Source organism: Zingiber officinale, chromosome 5A (assembly GCF_018446385.1).
Source record: "Zingiber officinale cultivar Zhangliang chromosome 5A, Zo_v1.1, whole genome shotgun sequence".
NCBI lineage: Eukaryota > Viridiplantae > Streptophyta > Magnoliopsida > Zingiberales > Zingiberaceae > Zingiber > Zingiber officinale.
Window position 1 is genome coordinate 135,624,729 of NC_055994.1, and position 23,611 is coordinate 135,648,339.

Genomic DNA, 23,611 nt, shown 5'->3' on the forward strand with positions numbered 1-23,611 from the left:
GTCGAATATCGGATTCTCCGTTGGATTCGGGTGAAATTGTCATCCCTAGCTCCGTCGGCCTCTCTGATCGGACTGCTGCTCTACCCAATCAAACTCTGTGCTCTGTATGTGACTCGATCGTACTGTTCACTCGACCGCTCGGCTCCACACTCGCTCGACCGTACTATTTGGTCGGTCGCTCAACTTGCTCAGCCACTCCGCTGATCTGCCCGATCAACCACTTGGTTGATCGGTCGCTTGATCTAATCAGCCGCTCTACTCGCTCGGTTGATCTGCTTGCACGAACCTCCTGCTCGGTCGACCTGCCCACCTGATCTCTCAGCCCGCTTTGTCTCCACTGTGCAGACTGCCTTCAGCACTTGGCAGAAACCAATCCCGTTGACAGCATGAGATTATCTGCTAAGGTCATCTTGACAGATAAATGAATTTTGTTCAGTGTAATTTAAATTCAACTAATACCCTGAAACCGATTGTGTTAGCCAACAATCCAATCACTGACTCTGCTTACCAGCCTCCAGCGTGTAATAAGAATAGATTTATAAATAGCCTTGGGCTAGAATTGAACCCAAGACCTTTTATTTAAGATTAGTTGAAGTTGTCATTGGGGTGGTGGTAATGCATCACATTAGGAATATAAAACAATTGATTATAAATAGATTTTGTGTGAAAAAGTACTTCAACTTCCACCTAGTATAAAAGGGAAAAAAGATATGAAAACCTAGCTTTTCATCTTCCTCTTTCCTCCCTAGTCGAATTTCCTCTCCTTCCCTTTGCAATTTTCGGCCAAGAACCCTAGGGTTCCACGTTTTCAAGATTTTCAAGGGGAGAATCTAAGAGGAGAATTCTCCCAAGGAAGTGGAACATGTGGGAAGGTCTATTCGGAGGATGAGGCATACAAGAGAGGTCGTTCTCCCTAACCCTTACGGTGTAAGAGTAAGAAATAGCAAAAGGATGTAAGTATCTCTCACCTGCAGTATGAGTTGCTCCGATGTTACATGTTATGATATGTCTTTAAGCATGTTAAGGAAGATACAAGTTATGATATGTTTATTGTATGTTAAAGCAGATAAACGCTATGATATGTAAGAGACCCCCCAAAGTTTTGGGATTAAGAGCGTGTTTAGAGTATCTTGAATTGCTTCCCATTTAGTTTTGGAGCTAAGAAGCATATTCAAGTGCTCTAAAGTGCTTCCCTATAAGTGTGGGGGATTAAGCGCACATAGGGTGCTTATTTAAATGACAAGTAAGTGCAAAGTATAAGAAAGCGATATTTAAAGAAAGTATTTTACTTTGATGTGGCATTGTATTGGACACAAGGTCCATGGGTGGGCTCCTAGATCGCCTCTAGGCCCCTAAATCGCCTAGTAGTACCTTAATAGGTTTGTGATTAACTACCTCGGATCTTATTAAGGGTGCGTGCAAAGTGGTACAATGCCGGGCCCAAAGCAGGTTGATTATTATTTTTAAGTGAAAACATTCTTAAATTTGGGAATTAAAGACTATAAGGTGCAGTTTTGATGAACTCTATTGTATGACAAGGTTTATGATTTTCATTACTTCTTTTCAATACAAACATGGTTTTATGTTGACATCTCATAATAATCTTATTTAAAAATGTTGATGTTTGCATGATGAGTCTATTTAAAAATACATGCCATGTACATATTTCCAAATTATGGGTTTTAGCATGAGTAATTATTGAGTGCATGTTTTGTATTTCTTCAAACAGTTTTGCAAAGCATGTTTTTCCTTTTTAATGCATTGTTTTGTGAGTAGATGGTACTTACTAAGCATTCACTTACAGAATTGCATTTCTTATACTGCAGATAAAGGTAAAGAAAAGCTCGAGTAAGAGGAGGCAGTAGGAGCGGTGTCTGGGTGTGTGTGTGTGTGTGCCGGAATAGTGGAAGAAGATCGTGGGATTTGTGATAATGTATTTTCTTATCTCAGCTTTACCTAAACATTAGTAAAAATCATGTATGATGAATTTACAGTTTAGTAGTATAACCTAAACTCATTCATCCTTTCTTGTTAGATTTTATTTTAAAGTGTGGTATAGCACTTTGTTGGGCTTCATTCTTTATCATCAACTATTTCACAGGGATTAAAGATGCTTTGTGATTATTTTTTTTTGTGACTTGTATTTATGAAATTGTTGGACAAATCATTCATTTTGTTACCATTAATAGTGAGACTACAAAGCGGCCTCTTCTTGCTTGTGCATCTGTTCACCTAAAACATAAGGGGTTCTTGAAGTATACAAATGAAATATCATCGTTGAGCCAACGTATTCTATTGTCCGGTCCACTAGGTTCGCATTTTTTTCTTCTGATGTTTAGTGTTTATACCACATGTTTTGGATGTCCAACTAACACATGCATGTTCTGCCAATCCATGGATAGGATCTGAAATCTATCAGGAAACTCTGGTAAAGGCTCTTGCTAAGGAGTTTGGTGCTAGAGTGCTCATTGTAGATTGTCTCACATTATTCGGTGTAAGCATCTCCCATTGATTTTCTATTTGTGATTCAGTCCTGCTCTTAGTGTCTTGTACTTACATTATTTATGTGAATGTTCACTTATTCTTACCTAACCAGGCTCTGTTTAGAGTCTAGCATTAAAAGGATAATTCAACTAGAGTTTCTAATGGAATACTTGATGTTTCTGGCAATTTGTTTCAGGGATCATCTTCAAATGCTGAGTCCTTTAAGGAAGCTATGAAACTTGATAAGGCAAGTCTTCTTGACAAACAACATGCTGGATTATCTGCTTGTTTGCAACACAAGAGACCAGTTTCTAGTGTTGAGGCTGATATTATGGAGGCATCTGCATTTGATCACGGATCTCTATCTAAGCAAGATGCTCTTGCTTCCTCTTTGAAATTCTACCCTTACAAGAAAGGTAATTTTTTCTTAAAATTTTAAATTTACGGTCACAGCATTTCAAGTTTTGAGACAATCATTTCATTCCATTGCCCATAATAATGAATGTTTTAATCATCTAGGTGACAGAGTGAAGTATGTAGGTCCATCACAATCATCAGAAGTTCCTCAGGGTCCAAGGTTTGTGTTTTTCATGCTCTAATGGATTTTTGGTTAAACTATATTCTCTATTGTGCTTCTGCTTAGGTTGTTTTTTACCTTGTTTATTGTTATCTTAAATTTCCTTTTGGGATAAGTATGTTTCTTGGTCCTATGCCTTCTGCTGAAGGGATTGCTGCTTTTTTCCCCTCAAGTGTTTATATTTTGGCATCGAATAAACAATTTAAAGAACATGTAATGCAATGTTGCTTCACACATTTCTTTTATCAAACTGAGATGAGTAAGCTGATGCATCTTAATTGTTGGATTCAGGACAGAATGCTGTATATTGCTCATTTGTTCAGGATGATAAACTCAGGCATCTATCATCAACTCAATCAGCCTAATTATAGAAATGATTTCCATCCAAGATACTATTAAAATTTTTACTTTAGTTTGTGTTCATCTGGATGTGCTAATTAACAAATCTGGTTGGCTTCACATTTATATCTTGGCAATGATAATTTAAGAGCTAAGCTCCTTTTATTATTCTCTCCCATTTTGATTACATGCAGAGGCCCGAATTATGGTTATCGTGGAAAAGTATTACTTGTTTTTGAAGAAAATTTATCTGCCAAGGTTGGAGTTAGATTTGATAAGCATATTCCTGAAGGCAATGACCTTGGGGGCCTTTGTGAAGAACACCATGGTTTCTTCTGTGTTGGTATATGTCCTGCATCCAGCTAAATTTTGTTGCATAGTTGATTTTATGTAGATTTTACCAAAAAAATATTAATGAAACTCCTGGTATCTTCTACTTTTTTCGCTGATTCAGCGGATGCACTCCGGCTAGATATTTCTTCACGGGAGGATTCAGGAAGATCAGCCATAAATGAATTATTTGAGGTGGCTCCTAATTTCTGGAGTGGTAGTTTCTTGTCTATTCCTTTACTGATTTTTTTTTTTATATACAGGTTATATCTGAAGAATGTCAGCGTGGTCCTTTAATAGTCTTCTTGAAAGACATTGATAAATCTGTTGCTGGCGGTGTAGATTCATACGTTACTATGAAGGTTAGGATGGACTCTTTGTCGCCAGGTGTTCTTATTGTTTGCTCGAATACCCAGGTGGATAGCCGCAAAGAGAAGGTAGGTTTTTGTGGTTACTTGTGTGATTATTTAACTGCATCACCTGACAATGTTAACTCTGTATACATGGCAGTCACATCCTGGTGGTCTTCTTTTCACAAAATTGGGAGGCAACCAAACTACACTATTTGATTTTGCCTTGCCGGTATGATTTTCCTTCAACAAAAATTTTGTACATGTTGTTATTGGGCATTATATGTACGTAGTTCATGGCATTTTGTAGGATTGCCAAAGGTTTCATATGCTCATGGGAATCTCATTCATGCAACCCATGAGCATCTTATTAACACCAAAATTTTGATAATCTCACATTTGCTCTACTTGGAACTGTTAATTCATTTTAATAAAATAGTCTCCTCTTTCTATTGAAGGGGAGTCTTGGTGCAACGGTAAAGTTGTTGCTTTGTGACCTAAAGGTCACGGGTTCGTATATGAAAATAACTTCTTGCAAAAAGCAGAGTAAAGCTGCGTACAATGGATCCTTCCTGGGATCACGTATGGTGGGAGCTTCCCCCTTTTTTTTAGTCTCCTCTTTCTATTATATATTTATTATATATTAATAATATACATATTTATATTATATCTAGCCACATACACATAATATACTGATGGTAGGAGTCTGCTTTCTGCATACTTTGAGAACTTTTCCCTCTGAGGTTTTTCTCATTTAGCCACATACACATTTTCTTGTTTTCTAACTTTTAACTTGGTGAAATGCCAGGATTGCTTCAGTAGGCTGCATGAGAGAAGCAAAGAAAATTCAAAAACAGTAAAGCAACTCACAAAACTTTTTCCTAATAGGATCATCATCCAGCCACCGCAGGTATATTGGTTTAAAGATTTGCTGTGCTAATTCTAAAGAAATTTTTCTTCCACTTTGGGCATAAAATCATTTATGTTTAAAATTGTCAGGATGAAGGTAAAGTTCTTGAATGGAAGAAGATATTGGACAATGATGTTGAAACACTTAAGGCCAAGTCCAACATTCAGAGCATCCGTTCTGTAAGTTATTATTTTGGGCAAGATCCTATAACTTTTTAACAAACAATTTATATGCCTTATTTTCCTTTAATTTTTGTTTTATCAAAGTTTTTGTATTATACAGCTATATTTTAAAGGAATTTTCATGGATGTTAGATATGCCTTTCTACGTCATCATGGAAGAATAAGATGCGTAGCCATCCCCAAATACCTGGGATGTGTGGCCAACTTGTGATTGCTAATTGTTATTGTGTCATTGTAATCCTGAAGTTGTTTGCATCCAACATCTATGCAGATTGCAGAACAATTTGTCTCCTCTGTATACCTTAAAAGCATTAGGAACTTAAGATTCTGCTGAAGAGTTGTACCAAAGCATCAACTCTTCAGAGGTGATCTATAATTTGATAGACCTTATGTAGGTCCTCCATTTCTGACTCCATTCTGCTTGCTGTCATCCTTCATGCTTTCCCTTCCCTGCATTGCTGCTATTTGGATAGGAATATGTGCTTTCCTTATCCCTCAAGCAGTTTTGAGGTTGCACGAGTCTTACTGAGAAAATCCAGATCCAATTTAATTTCTTGTCCAGTGACCTTAATGAAAGTTCATTGTGGATGAAGTTCTATTGTTTAGGATGTGTAGATGTTTTCATAAATCCTTGTGGGAAGTCATAATATCTATCTATCTCTCTATATGGAGATTTCAATTGGCTATACTTAATGATTTCATCAATACTAATTTCATCTCCTAGAATTACAATTCCCACCAGTTTTAGTGTTTTAAGTATGCCGACTGTTATGTTAAATTTTCTCAAATTGGCATTTGCAGATGACATTTCTGAATTAAAATAAAAAATCTGACCTGTTTGTCAGCAGTTAATTTTACATTTTTATAAGTTGTCTTGACAACTTATTGAAATTTCCAGTGTCAAGACAACTTATTGAATTTTTCAATAAGTTGTCTTGACACTTGGAAATTAAGTCAATAAACTAGCATTTGCCTGTATACATGAAGCTACTCGATTTCACAAGTATTGTTATACTTTTGTCAAAAAGTGAAGCTGTTTTTCCATTTAGATATTACAATTATTATTGCTGTCAAGCATTTAACTCTCGAACACCTAGGCCATCTAATATTAGCTTCATGCTCATTTTGTTGTACTTTTGAACTTTTATCAACCAATGTGTTTAATGCCTGTTGATATTTAGCCTATCATATTGTGTATGATCATCATGAAAACTGAAGACCAAAAGGTTCCTCAGATTGATATCAAGGTATGAAGGAAAGATGGAGAAACTAATTAAAGAAGATTACAATTAGCTTAGATACATACATGGAAGTGGTGGTGGGTTTGAAATCTAATCAAGGTTAAGAAAGAAGATTGAAGAGAATGAAAATGTGTGCATTGCAGGATATGGTTCATCTTTGTGATATTTGATGATCTTGGATAGTTGGATTATTGCCATGAAGTAAATTGTTGGAAGATCTGGGAAATTTTTCTATGAAGAACACAAAATGATCTGGATGTTTGTCTGAGTTTTATTTATAGCTAAATGGTTGGACCCTCCCTCTGAAAGATAAAATGGGTTAAACAGATAGAAAGGTTCTTGCTATTGTTTGTTTATACATTGCTCGGGTTTAATACAGTATTTTGCATCTTATACATTGCTTGGGTTTCATACTGAATTCATATAATTATTATCTGTTGTTGACTCTATGTTAGTTGTATTATTTGTTGCACCTTCTACTCTGACATTTTCTACAAATTTCTAGTTTTTGAATCGCATTGGATTTGAATGCAATGAGCTTGACCAGATCTGCATAAAGGATCAAACACTTTCAAGTGAAAGTGAGTGTCTTTTTTATATTCGAAATTCTTTCACCAGTTTTTAGTTCCTTCAGATTATCTTCAATCTGATATCTTTTCAGGTGTTGATAGAATAATTGGTTTTGCCCTTAGCCACCACCTGAATAACAACACGTTTGAAGCATCTCCAAAGAAAACTAAGCTGGTTCTTTCAAGTGAAAGGTGTCTTTATTGTTTTCACATTGCATTAGATTCCAAGAATTATTTGCCTGACTGTTATTGGTGTTATGAACCTTCAGCGTCCAATATGGTCTGTCTGTGTTGCAAAACCTTCAAAGTGATTCCAAGGGTACAAAGAAATCACTTAAAGTGAGATGACTAGCTCTCTTTATGCTTTTTTTTTCAAAGATATTATTTGCATGTCTCTTCTTGCTGATGCAATTTATCAAGCTAAATGCCTTTATTCCTTCACTATGTTAATCTAAACTGATGAAATATTTGATGAGGTGTTATTTTTGATGGCATTTAACGCTCAAATCTTTCTCCCATATGATGGCCAATATTTGAGTTGTCTTTCCTGAGGTCTCTCTTCTATTTCAGGATGTGGTTACGGAAAATGAATTTGAAAAACGACTTCTTGCTGATGTCATTCCTCCAAATGATATTGGTGTAACATTCGATGATATTGGAGCTTTAGAGAATGTGAAGGACACATTGAAGGAGTTGGTGATGCTTCCATTGCAAAGACCAGAATTGTTCTGCAGAGGGCAATTGACAAAGGTGTTATTTTATTTTAATTATTATTATTATTATTATTATTATTAACTTTTAGCAAATTAAGAATTCTTATAGTCCATATCACTTTTTGTTTTCTTCTATAATCCATACTTGCTCTTTTTCATTTATGTCATCCTTCTTTTACTCAATTGTTATGTGATAGAGACTGATGATGAATCGGAAATCAAGAAACCTATATAAACAATCATGGATTTCTATGAAAAAGATGAAGATATCATGATTTGATAAGTCAATACTTTTCCCAGCTTCAAAACTTATGCTGTTATGTTATCGGTGAGCTCAATAGAGTACCTTATATGCTAACATTCCCCTTCAGATCTTGGTGGGTGACTACTAGCTGCAATGGCCTAAATTATACATGCGAACAAACTAAATTTAACTAGCAGTATCTTCTTAGGCTAGCAAGATCCCAAGTCTGGAACCCTTTCAATTTTCATGAATCCAAAAAGCTTAAAATTCCCATTTATACTTTTATATTCTCAATAAAGGTCGTGCCAGTTTAGATAATTATCTTGTTAGCACGATTTAAATACATTAAACTTTGTATTCTTGTATTTGATAATTTTCCATGCCAATTTTGTAATTTGTGTTCACATATATATTTGTTAGTTTTGTCTTACTGATAGGAATATTTGTCATAGCCATGTAAGGGGATACTGCTCTTTGGTCCTCCTGGGACTGGGAAAACAATGCTTGCTAAAGCTGTTGCAACTGAAGCTGGTGCCAACTTCATCAATGTATCGATGTCAAGCATAAGCTCAAAGGTTGACTTTAAAACTATAATATTCTAAACTTTACAATTTTTTTAATGTTCTGGCCATTTCTAAATCTTTCTTTGAAACAGTGGTTTGGTGAAGGGGAGAAATATGTAAAAGCAGTCTTTTCCCTAGCAAGTAAAATTGCTCCTAGTGTTGTTTTTGTGGACGAGGTTAGTCAAGTTTGCTTTTGTTTCTTCACTTGTTATGCTACTCTTAGCTGCTGAAATCATTCTCCATGGAACAAAAATTGTTGATCTTCTTTCTGCTCTTCCTCTAACTAAAAATTTCTCATTCTTACTGCTTTTAGGTTGATAGCATGCTTGGGAGGCGTGAAAATCCTGGAGAACATGAAGCCATGCGGAAGATGAAAAATGAGTTTATGGTCAATTGGGATGGTTTACGCACTAAAGATAAGGAACGTGTTTTGGTGTTAGCTGCAACTAATAGGCCATTTGACCTTGATGAGGCTGTCATAAGGCGGCTCCCACGAAGGTAAAATTAGCACACTTTTCTGCTATGTAATGAATAAGCTTTTTCATCTCATATTTTTACTCGGTCCACAGATTAATGGTAAACCTTCCAGATTGTCACAATAGAGAAAAAATACTCAAGGTAATATTGGCAAGAGAAGATTTAGCTCCAGATACCAATATGGAAGTTCTTGCAAGTATGACTGATGGGTATTCAGGAAGTGATCTTAAGGTCTGTTTTTGCTAGTGTCTACTGCGGTGGTTGTTGGAATTTTGATTTTTCTTTTTCTTCATTTTATGGATAGAAATACTAACGTTGTAGAACTTGTTTATCTCAGAATCTTTGTGTCGCTGCAGCACATCGCCCCATTAGAGAGATTCTTGAAAAGGAAAGAAAGGTGCGTTAAAACTGACAAGAACTTGGTTTCAAACTATTTTTGCTTTTTTTTGCTCTAGACTTTTTATTCATCTCAATTGCAACCAGTTTTTCTTGATCTTGACATACTTTTGTCCTGTGCTTTTGCACCTTGAATCTCCATGCTTGATTGCCCGAATAATGCCTCTGTTCTTCTTAAACTAATTTGTCTTTTGAAGGCTTCACATATTTGATTTTGGATTAAAGATAAAATGCAAACTTTCAGCAGGAAGTGGTTTCTTGTAATCTTACATACGTTCCACATTTTGGTGTAGATTAGATCTTGAATTTGTTTTTCATTCACCCAAAATGCAGAACTTCGTATGATGATACAAAATTCTGTTTGACAAGGTGTTTGATTATGTTTTTTTCCATAAACTTTAAAACATTTGGTTTGATGTATGTAATTCAGAAATATATTCCTTAGAGCGACTTGGATTTCAGTTCACCACTGGATAATCAACTATCTCTTGCCTACTATATTATAAGGATTCCTTCGGCTGTTGATTGCCACTTCATCCTTTTCCTCCTGAAATTATGTGGTTATACCACCTCCTTTTTTCAGTTTCTTTCTCACGGCAAATTCTTTTGATGCATGCTGTATTAATTCTGCTCAAAAGCATGCAATTCTGCAGGAGAAAGATGTTGCATTAGCTGAGGGTAGACCCTTACCTGTCTTGCACAGTAGTGATGATGTTCGTGCTCTAAGAATGGACGACTTTAGACACGCACATGAACAGGTAATTTTTTCGATATGTTCTGTGTGCTCTCAATTTTGTTAAACCGTGGTCACTTGATCTTTAACCGGTTTAATCATTCTCTCTAAAAGCTATAGCTCCCTTTTGTTTTCCTGTGGTATGACATGATCTTATCGTTACCTTTTCGCTGATTTGCGAAACTAATGTATGGATGTTCCTCCTATGATTGTGGATCGTAGGTTTGTGCTAGTGTTTCATCTGAATCCTCAAATATGAGCGAGCTACTCCAGTGGAACGAACTGTACGGTGAAGGTGGTTCGAGGAAGAAAAAGCCACTCAGCTATTTCATGTAGCAAATTCAGTGCATTGTACAGCTCTTCATTTTGAAAGCTCTTCCTTGGAAAAATCTGAGGATCGGTGGCCATCATAGGCAAGCGCTTCGTCAAATTCTCGTGTAACATACGCGTGTTGCGGCATTCTTATATATTTATTTTGATTATCTAATTTAGGCTAATTTAAGTAGGGAGAACCTCTTTGTTGGAATGCATTTCCAAGTGTATACAAAGTTACAACAAGTGTTAACATTCGTGATTAGACTGTGTCGACAACTTCAACTTCATTTAGCTTTCTTATTCTTTCAATTTTTTTTTTTTTTTAATTTGTCTGAGGTGTCTTATAGTATTGCTGTCGATATCTGATCAAACATGATACTTGAGATGACAGTTACGTGAAAAGACAGTTTGTTCTTAGTTACTTTATTTGATAAGAAGCAACATGTCGTCACTCGTTATTCAGTGTCGGTAAACATTGGTGTTGGATTCTCCACTAGCATACTGTGCAATGACTGTGGTACGACCAACTAGATATTGATCCAGAGAGGGTTGGTTACGCATCCGAAGCTAAAAATCTTCTTCCAAGCACATCCATTCTAGATCTTATGGATTCCAAAAGCTAACAGATAATGAACATTAGCCTACCAATCATGGGGAGAGCTTGTTGTCGTCGACGGCATAACCCTTGGATTGTTGTAAGAATGATAGGTGGATGAATATGCAAAGTGATAGTCCCCTAAACTTGATTGTAAAGTTGGGCATAAGGATTGATCTAACCTATTGAGCAGGTGCGCAAGGTATGCCAAATAGTGATAAGAATTGTGACAACGTACAGGGCTGTCTAGACACAAGTCGAGTAGGAAGTAGACTTGGATTGTGGTGCGAAACTTGGACATGCTGGGTCTGAGAATTTAACCAAGCAGGAAATATGAGCTACGACATGCGGTTGGCAGACAGAGCTCCACGGAGCAGTCCCTTCCGAGGACCTCGAAGATGGAGGTACCTCCTGGGGCATGCTCCCTCATGTCTTGGTCATTTGCACTAGCGGCTAGTAGTCACATGTGATTTCTCTCATCCGTGTTAGTGTAGGGACGAATTGACGGAGCGTTGGGATGAACGAATCATCTTTTACCACGATAGTATATGTGATGCATGTATATTCCCGTTGCAATCGAAACGGATTGAATGTTCAGATGGAAGTGAGGAATAGGTGTCTGTTTGTATGCCAAAGTGTAGAGATGCTAGCTAGATGACTGAAACCACAATTTTATGGAAGAGACATTCAATAAAATTGTGTTTTAATTTTGAATTCTAAGTGGTAAGGACGCCGAATGGTAGATAGGTTTTTAATTAGCTAACAGTGTGCATATCAAATCAAGGTTAACACTATCAGAAAATCTGTAATTAGCGATTTCCATCAGTAATTAACAAATTTCTGTCGCTAAAGTTAGAGAAGAAATTTTTTTCTCGTTGCTAACATTAGCGATGGAAAATTATTACTGTTGTTAACTTTAAAGACAGAAATAAAAATCAGTTAAATTAGTGATGAAAATAAAATTATGTCACTAAATTACGGTAAAATTTCAATAATAACCCCTTAATTCCGTGATTTAAATCTTATTTACATTAAAATTTTAATCTAACATTAGAAACCATTTATTATACATTAACATTCATAAAACCATCACATTCACAAACAACAATACATTACAAACCATCCATGATATATTCAAAAACAATTCCATCACACATGGAGACATAGAAACGTTTTTAGAAGACATCTCAAATTTTAATAATAACTTCTGAGATTAATATGCTTTTATTGGAAATAAATTATAAAACAAGTTAAATATCATTGGAAAGCTATTGATGTCCAGTTTCCCAAACAAAAAAAAGTGCTAAAAAATAATATTAATATTGAAAGTTATGATCATTTTAAAGTATGTTAGGCTGGAAATGTTGCTCGAGAAGGATATATTACTTAGGAAAGACATATTGCTCATGATCGATTGCTCGGGAATGATATATTGCTAGGGAATTGGAAATAGTCAATCTATGTTTTTGGTATTCTTGATAATCTTCTTGGAACTTTAAGAGGTTGCCCTTGATACCTCTATATATTCTTTCATTACTTACTATTATTCTCCCGGCTTAGAAAATATAAACCTAGTTTAATGAGGCCTTAGGAAATATAAATCGCAATTAATAGATTTTTATTGACCTTGGAGGATTGTTTCAAGTCTCGCCTATAAAGGCTCTACTTTGTATTATTGGGGAGCACATCTCTTGGTCCACAAAAAAGTGGACCAGGGGATGGATCGCTAGTAATTACGATCGGATCGTGATTGTGATCTTACCGTAATTAGTTGCGATCCCTTCTTGGGTTCATCGTCCCCATTAGGTTATAGTTTGGGTTCGAACGGGTGGCTGGAGGCCGCCCCCTGCTTAGGGCCCAGCAACCTGGCCACTTACCTACTTTCAGCGGCCTCCGGCCGCCCGCTCGACTAAAACTATAACTTGATGAGGACGATGAGCCCAGGGAGAGATCACAACCAATTACGATCGGATCGTAGCCACGATTCGACCACAACTGCTAGTAGTCTATCCCCTGGTCCACTTTTTTGTGGACCAAGAGATCTGGTCTCATATTATTGGGGGTAGAGATTGCTTTTGAGATTAAAATATATTTGAGCTTTTAAGTTTGTTAGAAGATTTATCTTCTTAGTTATTTCTCTCAACTATTTGGTGGATTTTCTAGAGTGGTGATGATTGAGTGTGCCTTGCGTTACCTCCTATTTGTTCTGCACTTTTTGGTGTCAAGTTGGCATTAGAGCCTAGGTTCCCAATGGCTGATTGTAGAAGACAAAGGCCAAATGGTGATGATCTTGTAGCTCGTCAAAGCGATCTTCGTGATATTGAGTTGGATGACTTGAGGAGATAAGTGCAATAACTCAAGCAACGTCTTGCACGTGGCGAACCTTTGGAGCATGATGTTGAGGGTCATGGATCAAAAGTTACTTATGCAAATCAAGAAATGAGTTTTAATCCATTTCATGACAACCAAAATGATGATTCCAGCGATAATGCATCTCAGGGTCAAAAGCATCGAAGGAATAATGTTCATGAGAAATCTTTTGATTTTAAAGTTGACATCCTAGATTTTGATAGAAGAAATGATCCTAATAAATTCATTGATTGGATTAACTCCCTTAAAAGAGTCTTTGAATTCAAAGAAATTTCATAAATTCATAAAGTTGAAGAAATATGCCTTTATTTGGTGGAAGCACCTAAAGAAGCAACGAACTTGTGAAGGCAAGCAAAAGATAATTATCGTCAAGATATTTTTCTCAAATATCATAATCTCAAGAAAAAGGATCTATTCGTCGAAGAGTACATTGCTGAATTTAAAAATCTTATGATGAGGTGCAATATGGTGGAGCCAAAGGAACAATCTATTGCTCGATTTCTTGGAGGACTTCAATATAAGATTAGAAATGTTGTCCATGCTACAATCATATTGGTCTTATAATGATGTATGTACGTTGGCTCTCAAGGTGGAAAACCAAAAAAAAAAGTCAAAAGGATTTGGTGATCATTTCTCTTTAAGTGGTGGTGCTTCTAATCGAAGGAGTGCATCTACTTCAAGAACATCTACACATCAAAAGAGATGAACCAAAAGGTTGTTTGTAAGCAAGGAGAACAATGCAAGTTTTGTTAAACCAAATAGTCCTAACAATCAAAAGACATGTTTCAAATGCAAGGGATTCAGACACTTTGCTATAGATTATCTCAATCGCAATATTATTACTCTTATTAAGGAAGAAGTCGAGGAGGAACCTCATGAGGCAGCACCTATCTACGATGAATCTGATAAAGAAGAAGGCATTACTTATTGATCATGTCTGAGACTTGCGGAGATGACGCGATGGGCACGATGGATGAATGATTGACCGTCAAAAGACCTTTCTCTCCAAAAGAAGCTTCTCCTTCGATCTTGTGCACAAGGAGACGATCCAACAAGATATCAGCGCTAGCAACTAGGGGGAGTCCTTGGCGAAGACCCTTCGATGCTCAAGTCAGTCCCAGTCCAAACGAATGGATGAAGAACCGTTAGAATGTATGTGCGAGAGTAGAGTTACAGATGTCAGTGATCGTACCTTCATTACAGAGAGGACTCCCTTTTTATATACCACCTCACATAACCTCCGTAATCATGAGTTGGCAAAATGTTTCAGAGTTTATTAAGCAATTCATCATAATCGTCCCAGGAGTCTTTATCTTACCCACATGTATACCCTTTTTGTCGTTTATATCTTTTGTTATTGCTGAGGTTGTCGAATGAATATGATGTTATTATTGGTCTGCTAATGGGAGACACGATGATCCCTGAAGAAGTTTCTAAAGGAATATTTTTTGACACAAAGTTGTTATTATGCCAAGTTATCGGGATATTATCTGCTGAACATGATTCGGTCAGTCCTTAAGCCAGCTGCCCTGTTGAGATGCTATTGTTGACTTAATATCCTTAAGCTAGCTGCCCTGTTAGGATGATGTTATCTGCTGAGCATAATTCGATTGATCCTTAAACCGGCCACCCTGTTAGGACATTCAAACATTCATTTGAGAGTGATATAATGTCTTAGTCATATTAGAAATCGGCTCAAAAAATAATATAGTGCTTCATGCTCTCTAGAAGTTCTTCTGATAACACATGCTTTGCTGAAATTTTGTCCGGATGGTAATATGAGGATAGGTACTGCAGACCTGGTCGTCCTTTTCCCACCCGAGCTTATAATGGGATACCGAGAGATAAACTATGTTCTGAGAAGTTCGGTTGGTATATTGAGCTGAACTACGCCATGTTATTGCCCGACCGAGTTTTATATGGTCAGGGTATGTATACTTGTCCAACTCTGAGATTGGACGGATGCACATGCACACTGTCACTTATGATTGATATGTTGTGGAGTGAGTCAGTCATTCCGGCCTATATGTAAGGTCAACCGACTTTAAGCTTGACCACCATAAGATCTAGTCGCCCTTGAAACACTAAACTCCCTGGTTCGCTCGGCTTAAGGGCTGATCATCTTTTCTCGACCGGATTATAACTCGGTCTGGTGGAATCTAAGAAGCTTAGCACTGGGTGATTTAATCAAAGCCGGATGAAGGGATTTTACTCCTAGAGTATGACTGCCACCTCACATTGACTTTGATTGCCCCATCACCTGAACTTTGACCGTCATGTTACCTTCTGGGTCCACTCATCATAACCCATATCATTTATGAAGACCATAGAAAATCTTTGGTTGTACGACGTAGCCTCAATACTACTCATGTTGAAGATCCATCATGGCTTCAATATCTTTCACACTAAGTGTACTTCTCATGGTAAAGTGTGCAATATCATCATTGATGGAGGAAATTGTGAGAATGTTGTGGCTACTATAGAGAAGTTGAAAATCAAAACTGAAGATAATCCTCAACCTTACAAGCTATTAGGGTTTCGAAAAGGAATAAATTGAAGGCAACTCAGAGATGTCTTATTCAATTTTCTATTGTCAATAAGTATAAAGATGAAGTTTGGTGCGATGTTATTTATATGGATGCTTGTCATTTGCTTCTTGGTAGACCTTGGCAATTTGATAGAAAAACTCATCATGACAGTTTCAAGAATACTTACACTTTTATTAAAGATGGTGAGAAGATTATTTTGGGGCCAACTATGGTAGAAAATATTCCTAAATCTTAAAAAGGGGATGGAAATACTTTACTCTCCAAGTCACAAGTGGAAAAAGCAATTTATGAATCTGTTGAGGCGTTTGCGTTGGTAGTGTTAGAAGAGAATGCAGAAGGTAATGCTATCCTTTCACAAGTTCAACCTCTTCTTAAAGGACTTTAAGATGTGGTGCCTAAAGAAATTCCTCTGGAACTGCCTCCAATGTGAAAGATTCAACATTGCATTGATTTAGTCTCTGTCGCTTCTGTTGGTGCAATATCCCTCAGGTCAAGGTTGACCTGGGTAACCAAGCTGAGTCTTGGTTTGGATTTAGATGTTTGACAATAAGATATTGATTGAAGAAGAGTCAAGTAGGTCAAGGTTGACTGGATACTTGACTGGGAAGTCCTAACTGGGATGTTAGGCAAAATGAAAGTCCTGGTGAGTGAAGCCAGGCAGAAGGAAGTCCTAGTGAGTGAAGCTAGGCAGATGGAAATCCTGGTGAGTGAAGCCAGGTGAAAGTCCTAGTGAGTGAAGCTAGGCAGATGGAAATCCTGGTGAGTGAAGCCAGGTGAAAGTCCTAGTGAGTGAAGCTAGGCAGATGGAAAACCCTAGTGAGTGGAGCTAGGTGAAAGTCCTGGTGAGTGAAGCCAGGCAAGGGAAAATCCAGATGGATCAAGGATGATCGGACATCTGGTGTTGGGAAGTCCAAGTAGGTCAAAGGATTGACTGGATACTTGGCATGAAAGAAAAGTCCAAGTAGGTCAAAGGATTGACTGGATACTTGGCATGAAAGAAAAGTCCAAGTAGGTCAAAGGGATTGACCGGATACTTGGCACAGAGAAAAGTCCAAGTGGGTCAAAGGGATTGACCGGACACTTGGTAAGGGAGTCCTAGCGGTCAAGGGAGTGACTAGATGCTAGGCATGACATACCAACAGGTCAAGGTTGACCGGATGTTGGTTTGGAGGTTTAGGACTTGGTTTGGACAAAAACCAAGTCTTTGGATCGATCGATGGATCGATCCAGCTCTGGATCGATCGTGGATCGATCCAGAGCCTCCCAAATCAATGCTCGGATCGATCCGTGGATCGATCAGAGGTCAATCGATCGATGGATCGATTGGGGGCCCTCGCGCGATAAGCGCCGGATCGATCCGTGGATCGATCCAGCGCTTATCTGAAGGCCGGATCGATCCGTGGATCGATCCAAAGCCTCCCGATCGATTGGGAACATTCGAATCGATCGGGATCCGACCGTTGGCGTCGTTAAAGGCCGCAGCGTTAGAACTTCAACGACAACTTCTCAGATTCACTCCAGCTCCTCCACAGCGCTCACAAAGCTCAGATCGCCAGTTCTTGAAGGATCTTGGAAGCTCTCCAAGTCAAGAGGCGGATCAAAGGCAAGAAGAGAAGCTAGGGTTAGGGTTTTCTGTACTCATTGTAAGCTTTGCGCTTGTATTTTGTTTCCCTTTCCTTTCTTCTTGTACTGAGAGTCTTGTAGGGCTTCTCCGCCCTCGGTAGTTACCGAAGAGGAGTGTTTTCATAGTGGAGTGTGCGTGCGTGGTGTGGATCCTTGGACTAGTCACCTCTTGTGAGGTGGATACCAAGTAAACCAACCGTGTTAGCGTTGTTGTATTTGTTTCTGTACTTTCCACTGCATATTCTTGAAGAAACAAGCAACGCCGAGCACCGAGAGAACGCGACGAGCTATTCACCCCCCCTCTAGCTACTTTTGGGCCTAACAAGTGGTATCAGAGCAAGGCCGCTCTTCACCGGAATCATCGCCGGAAGGGTCAAGCATAACAAGAAAAGCTAGAGGGTGAAGAAGTTGGAGCAAATTCATCAAGTTCAAGATTCTATCAAGCTCAACTTCAAGATGCAATTCCAAGATGGACTTGGATTTGACACAAGGGTGGCTCCACCATATTCATCTACAAGCTTCGATTCTTGGAAATCAAGAATCGAAAATTTTCTTATGATGGAGATAGAGCAATGGTTTGCTCTCATGGAAGGTTTTGAAGCTCCCACAAATTCAAAGGGCAAAGTTCTAAAGAAAAGCAAATGGAGCCCGGAGCAAGTCCAAAGGTGCGAGGCAAATAACAATGTGACCAAGCTTTTGGTCAATTTATTGCCAAGCACCATTCTTTGCAAAATTGGAGAATTTGAAGATGCAAAGGAACTTTGGAGCAAATTGGCTAAGCTTCATGAAGAGATCCCCTCCACTGTACAAGATCATGAAGAATCCAGAGAGGGTGACTCTTTGGAGCAAGACCAAGAGGAGGACTCCGAGGTTGAGAGATACTCAACCTCCGAAGAAGAGGAAATCCAAGAAGCTTCATCCTCAAGGGAATGCAACGAAGGGAACAAGGAGGGAGCATACTCCTTGTTTCATATTCAAGATGATGAAGCCTCCACCTCTAGGATTGAGGGGGAGCAATCCTTGGTGACACCGGATCAAGAAGAAGAAGAAGCTTCTACATCCGGGTCAAGAGAAGAAGAGGAGGAAGAAGCTTCTACCTCCACAAGTCAAAAAAATCAAATGGAGGAGAATCAAGGTCCGATCAAGAGGAAGCCTCTACCTCCGGATCCAAAGAAAAAGATGCCACCCCTACAAGCAAAGGTATAAATATTTCAATTAATAATAAAAATCATATAATATGTTTTGAGTGTAGGGAACATGGGCACTATAAGAGCAAGTGTCCCAACTTGGCCAAGAAGAAGGGCCAAGTGGCACAAAAGGGCAAGGAGAAGCCCAAGGTGACCACCCCCGGGACAAAGAAGAGCAAGGAGCACATTGTGTGCTTCTTGTGTCAACAAAAAGGGCATTATCGAAGTCAATGCCCCAAGGGGAAGAAAGTGGTCAAGGCTCAAGGAGGCACTAGGCAAGGGGGAGCCTCCAAGGTAAAGAAGAAGGTAACATTTATTGAGCCTACCTCTTTACATTATGGTAAAAAATATGATAGTTCTAACTTTTATCATTTTAATGCGATTTACCATAAGAATAGGAAGCATGAGGGCTTTAAGGAAAAACATATAGCTTTTCATGCTAAAACTACTACACCTAAGGCTAGGATTGTAGGTAAAAACCTAGGCGATAACTCTAAGGATGTAAGATACAAGCCTAGAAACAAAAATGCTCATGAATCAAATACTAAGGACTTAGTGAGAGAAAATCAAGTCTTGAGGTCAAGACTTGATAAAATGGAGAAGACCCTAAAAATGATGGAAAATATCCTATTAGGGCAAAGTGAGCATAACTTAGGTTTAGGAAAATCAAAGCCATCCAATGGCCATAAAGGTTTGGGATACAAACCAAAAGCTAAGAAGGATGTGCCTAGTTATCATAGGGTTCCATATAGTTATGGAACAAACCCTAGGTCTAGTGGTCAAGCCAAAAATACTAGGGAAGTCATCCCTAAGAGTATTTTTGCAATAAATGTGACTAAGACTTCTAAGAAGTCTAAGAAAGTCACAAACAAGGTCACAAGGGAGGTTATCCCTAGAGTTGACCTAGAAAATGTGACCAAGGCTTCTAAGAAGCCCAACAAGGTCACTAGGAAGGTATCTAGGGAAGTTATCCCTAGTGAGTACCTAGAGCATCCAAGGAGCACCAATAGGTGTTGGGTTCCTAGGAGCATCTTCTCTACCCCATAGATGGGTTAGAGAGTGTCAACTCCGATTAGAAGGGTAGTTAACCCAACTTTGAGGAAATTGACACTCAAGGAGCATTTTCAGGGTTTTTGTTAACCTTTGAAAATGAAATGGAATTATTATTTACTCCTTGAAAGAGTAAAATGGCACAAATTTGAGAAAACACAAGAACTACCAAGTTGGGATTTTGGTATGTTCTTAGGAAATTAAAGGCAAACTAAGCCTTAATTTAAAAGTGCTACTCTTGTGGAAAAATGGAATATGCCAACATTTGAGGACATGTTTATTTTCAATTGACATACATTAAATCAAGGAAATTAGAAATGCCAAATTTAGGCTTTGGCATTCTCTTGTAGCATTTTAGGGCAATCTAGGTTTAAGGTGTAAGTTTAGCTAAGATTTTAAGGATACTTAGATAGCTAATCTAGGTATATTTTATTTATGCTAAATCTTGCCATGATTGTTTGCCCATCATATGCCATGACATCATGTCTAGTTTTTACATTCATGTTTTATTATGAAAAATCCAAAAATACCATGTCATGACATTCATACATCATGTAGCAATAGGATATTTTCTTTTGAAAATTATTTTCTTTTGATGTATGCCATAACATAATCATGCATTAAGTTTAATTCCTTGTAATTAAGGACAAATGGCATCTAACGACACTTATTGACAAGTGACATCCTAGGTGGATGTCTAATATTTCTAAAATGCCTAGATAAATATGCATGATCCCTAGATTAGGGCAAAACCAAAATCTACATCTCACAAAGACTATAAGGTGACTTGTATGTGTTTTAGTGCATATTATATACAAGTGAGATGTTAGGATGATGAACAAAACTCAAGATGTTGATTTAGTGCATTCTTTTGAGTTTTAGGTTCATCAAAACACATAGTTATGTGTTTTCCCATCATTGGGAAAGCTAATGTACAAGTCATGTGCATTATGCCCAAGGAACATGATGGGATATTGTTTTTGAAAATGTTTTTAAAATATTTTTGGAAAACCTTGGTGAAGGCTATCTTTTGATAGTAATCACTATTGAATAGTTAGACACAAACTTGAAGAAAAACACTAAAGTTTTTGCAAGTTTTCAAGTTTGTGTCAATCTTTGAAAATATGATGTATTTTCATAGAAAGCTATTTTTCCATGATTAAGTATGCCCTAAATAATGTCTACACGAAATTTCATAATTTTTGGATTTTTGTAGAATTTTCTAGGGGTTTCTGAAGTTGACTGAAATGGAATTTCAGCAACTATCAGAGCTCCGATCGATCCATGGATCGATTGGAGTTCCATGAATCGATCCATGGATCGATTCAAACGGCAATTCCCGCGAGCAGATCAGCCGATCGATCCAGGGAGTTTGAATCGATCCGTGGATCGATTCAGAAAGGTTCAATCGATTGGAACCCAACTCCAATCGATCAAAGTTGCTGATTTTGGCTGGGAAGGCCTGATTTCAGCATCTTTGAACCTCTTGGAGTCTAGGTAACCATTCCAAACCCCTTAAATACATTTGTATACATATAAAGGGTGTTTTCATGTTGAAAACAAGGATGGATTGGTTAACGAAGACTAAGTAGAAGTTTAGGTTGAGGTTGTTTCAAATTTTGAATATTTGAACCTCAAAACTTCTAAATTTGGGTTTCCTAAAGGTTTAGGGATTCCAAGTCATTGTTGGTGCAATGACAGAAGTTACCACCATGTCTTTAGGGGGAGGGACTCTTTAAAGACATGAAAATTATTTTTCATGAACCTTGGAAGGTGGTTAACCTTCTGTTGTGAACTTGCTCAAGGTTGAGCATTTAAACTTGAAATGGGGAGAAATGGGGAGTGGATATCCTCATTATTTCAAGTGGACATTCAAGTGGTAGATAATGCTCAAGGTTGAGTAGTTGTCTACATTGAGGGAGAAGTTAAGGATAAATGAAGGGTATGGGACCTTCATTATCGTGTTGATCACAACGAGTGATGTTGTGAACAACGATGAGCAACTCTTCAGGAGGAGAGTCTTCAACAAATGGATTTGTTGAAGTGTGCCCAGAATTGGAGCATAGGTTGATGTGTGTCCAACGATGGGTTGATGTGTGCCAATAGGGGGAGAATGTATGGTTAAGCTTAGTCCTTCATTACCTATGGGAAGGTCATAGGGGGAGAATGAAAGGACTCATGAAAGGGAGTAAGTTAGGCTTTCATTACCTAAAGGGAGTTTGCCCTCTTAGGGGGAGAATGAAGAGCTTAATTTATGCTTTCATTACCTAGTGACATGAAGAAGGAGGCTATGGGATTAGCCTAACTTACATATGGGATTGTAAGTGTTATTGTGGTATTGTCAAACATCAAAAAGGGGGAGATTGTTGGTGCAATATCCCTCAGGTCAAGGTTGACACTGGTACCAAGCTGAGTCTTGGTTTGGGTTTAGATGTTTGACAATAAGATATTGATTGAAGAAGAGTCAAGTAGGTCAAGGTTGACTGGATACTTGACTGGGAAGTCCTAACTGGGATGTTAGGTAAAATGAAAGTCCTGGTGAGTGAAGCCAGGCAGAAGGAAGTCCTAGTGAGTGAAGCTAGGCAGATGGAAATCCTGGTGAGTGAAGCCAGGTGAAAGTCCTAGTGAGTGAAGCTAGGCAGATGAAAATCCTGGTGAGTGAAGCCAGGTGAAAGTCCTAGTGAGTGAAGCTAGGCAGATGGAAAACCCTAGTGAGTGGAGCTAGGTGAAAGTCCTGGTGAGTGAAGCCAGGCAAGGGAAAATCCAGATGGATCAAGGATGATCGGACATCTGGTGTTGGGAAGTCCAAGTAGGTCAAAGGATTGACTGGATACTTGGCATGAAAGAAAAGTCCAAGTAGGTCAAAGGATTGACTGGATACTTGGCATGAAAGAAAAGTCTAAGTAGGTCAAAGGGATTGACCGGATACTTGGCACAGAGAAAAGTCCAAGTGGGTCAAAGGGATTGACCGGACACTTGGTAAGGGAGTCCTAGCAGGTCAAGGGAGTGACTAGATGCTAGGCATGACATACCAACAGGTCAAGGTTGACCGGATGTTGGTTTGGGAGGTTTAGGACTTGGTTTTGGACAAAAACCAAGCGTTGGATCGATCGATGGATCGATTCAGCGCGGATCGATCGGTGGATCGATCCGGATGTCGAAGCTCGGATCGATCCGTGGATCGATCAGAGGTCCCAATCGATCGATGGATCGATTGGGACGCTCCGCGATAAGCGCCGGATCGATCCGTGGATCGATCCGCCGATCGCACAGAAGCGCTCTGGATCGATCCGTGGATCGATCCAAAGCCTCCCCGATCGATTGGGAACATTCGAATCGATCGGGATCCGACCGTTGGCGCCGTTTATAGCTGCAGGCGTTCGATGGCTGCGGGACAACTTCACCGATTGACTCCAGAGCTCTCGCCAACTCCTCCACAGCGCTCACCAGTTCTTGAAGGATCTTGGAAGCTCTCCAAGTCAAGAGGCGGATCAAAGGCAAGAAGAGAAGCTAGGGTTAGGGTTTTCTGTACTCATTGTAAGCTTTGCGCTTGTATTTTGTTTCCCTTTCCTTTCTTCTTGTACTGAGAGTCTTGTAGGGCTTCTCCGCCCTCGGTAGTTACCGAAAAGGAGTGTTTTCATAGTGGAGTGTGCGTGCGTGGTGTGGATCCTTGGACTAGTCACCTCTTGTGAGGTGGATACCAAGTAAACCAACCGTGTTAGCGTTGTTGTATTTGTTTCTGTACTTTCCGCTGCATATTCTTGAAGAAACAAGCAACGCCGAGCACCGAGAGAACGCGACGAGCTATTCACCC

General features: G+C 38.6%; 1 protein-coding gene across 1 annotated transcript; it reads left to right on the forward strand.

Moving 5' to 3' along the window:
• Positions 1-2,127: 2,127 nt before the first annotated feature.
• LOC121980061 (cell division control protein 48-like) lies at positions 2,128-10,710 on the forward strand (the record flags this gene model as incomplete). Its single annotated transcript, XM_042532029.1, has 21 exons — positions 2,128-2,311; positions 2,403-2,494; positions 2,681-2,900; positions 3,004-3,061; positions 3,595-3,743; positions 3,855-3,925; positions 3,994-4,167; positions 4,241-4,312; positions 4,889-4,990; positions 5,080-5,169; positions 6,919-6,994; positions 7,075-7,174; positions 7,252-7,321; positions 7,553-7,732; positions 8,392-8,514; positions 8,595-8,678; positions 8,816-9,000; positions 9,072-9,210; positions 9,317-9,376; positions 10,029-10,133; positions 10,331-10,710. Coding segments are annotated over 21 exons (2,448 nt in total), but the record flags the coding sequence as incomplete, so codon positions are not given.
• Between the last annotated feature and the right edge of the window lie 12,901 nt (positions 10,711-23,611).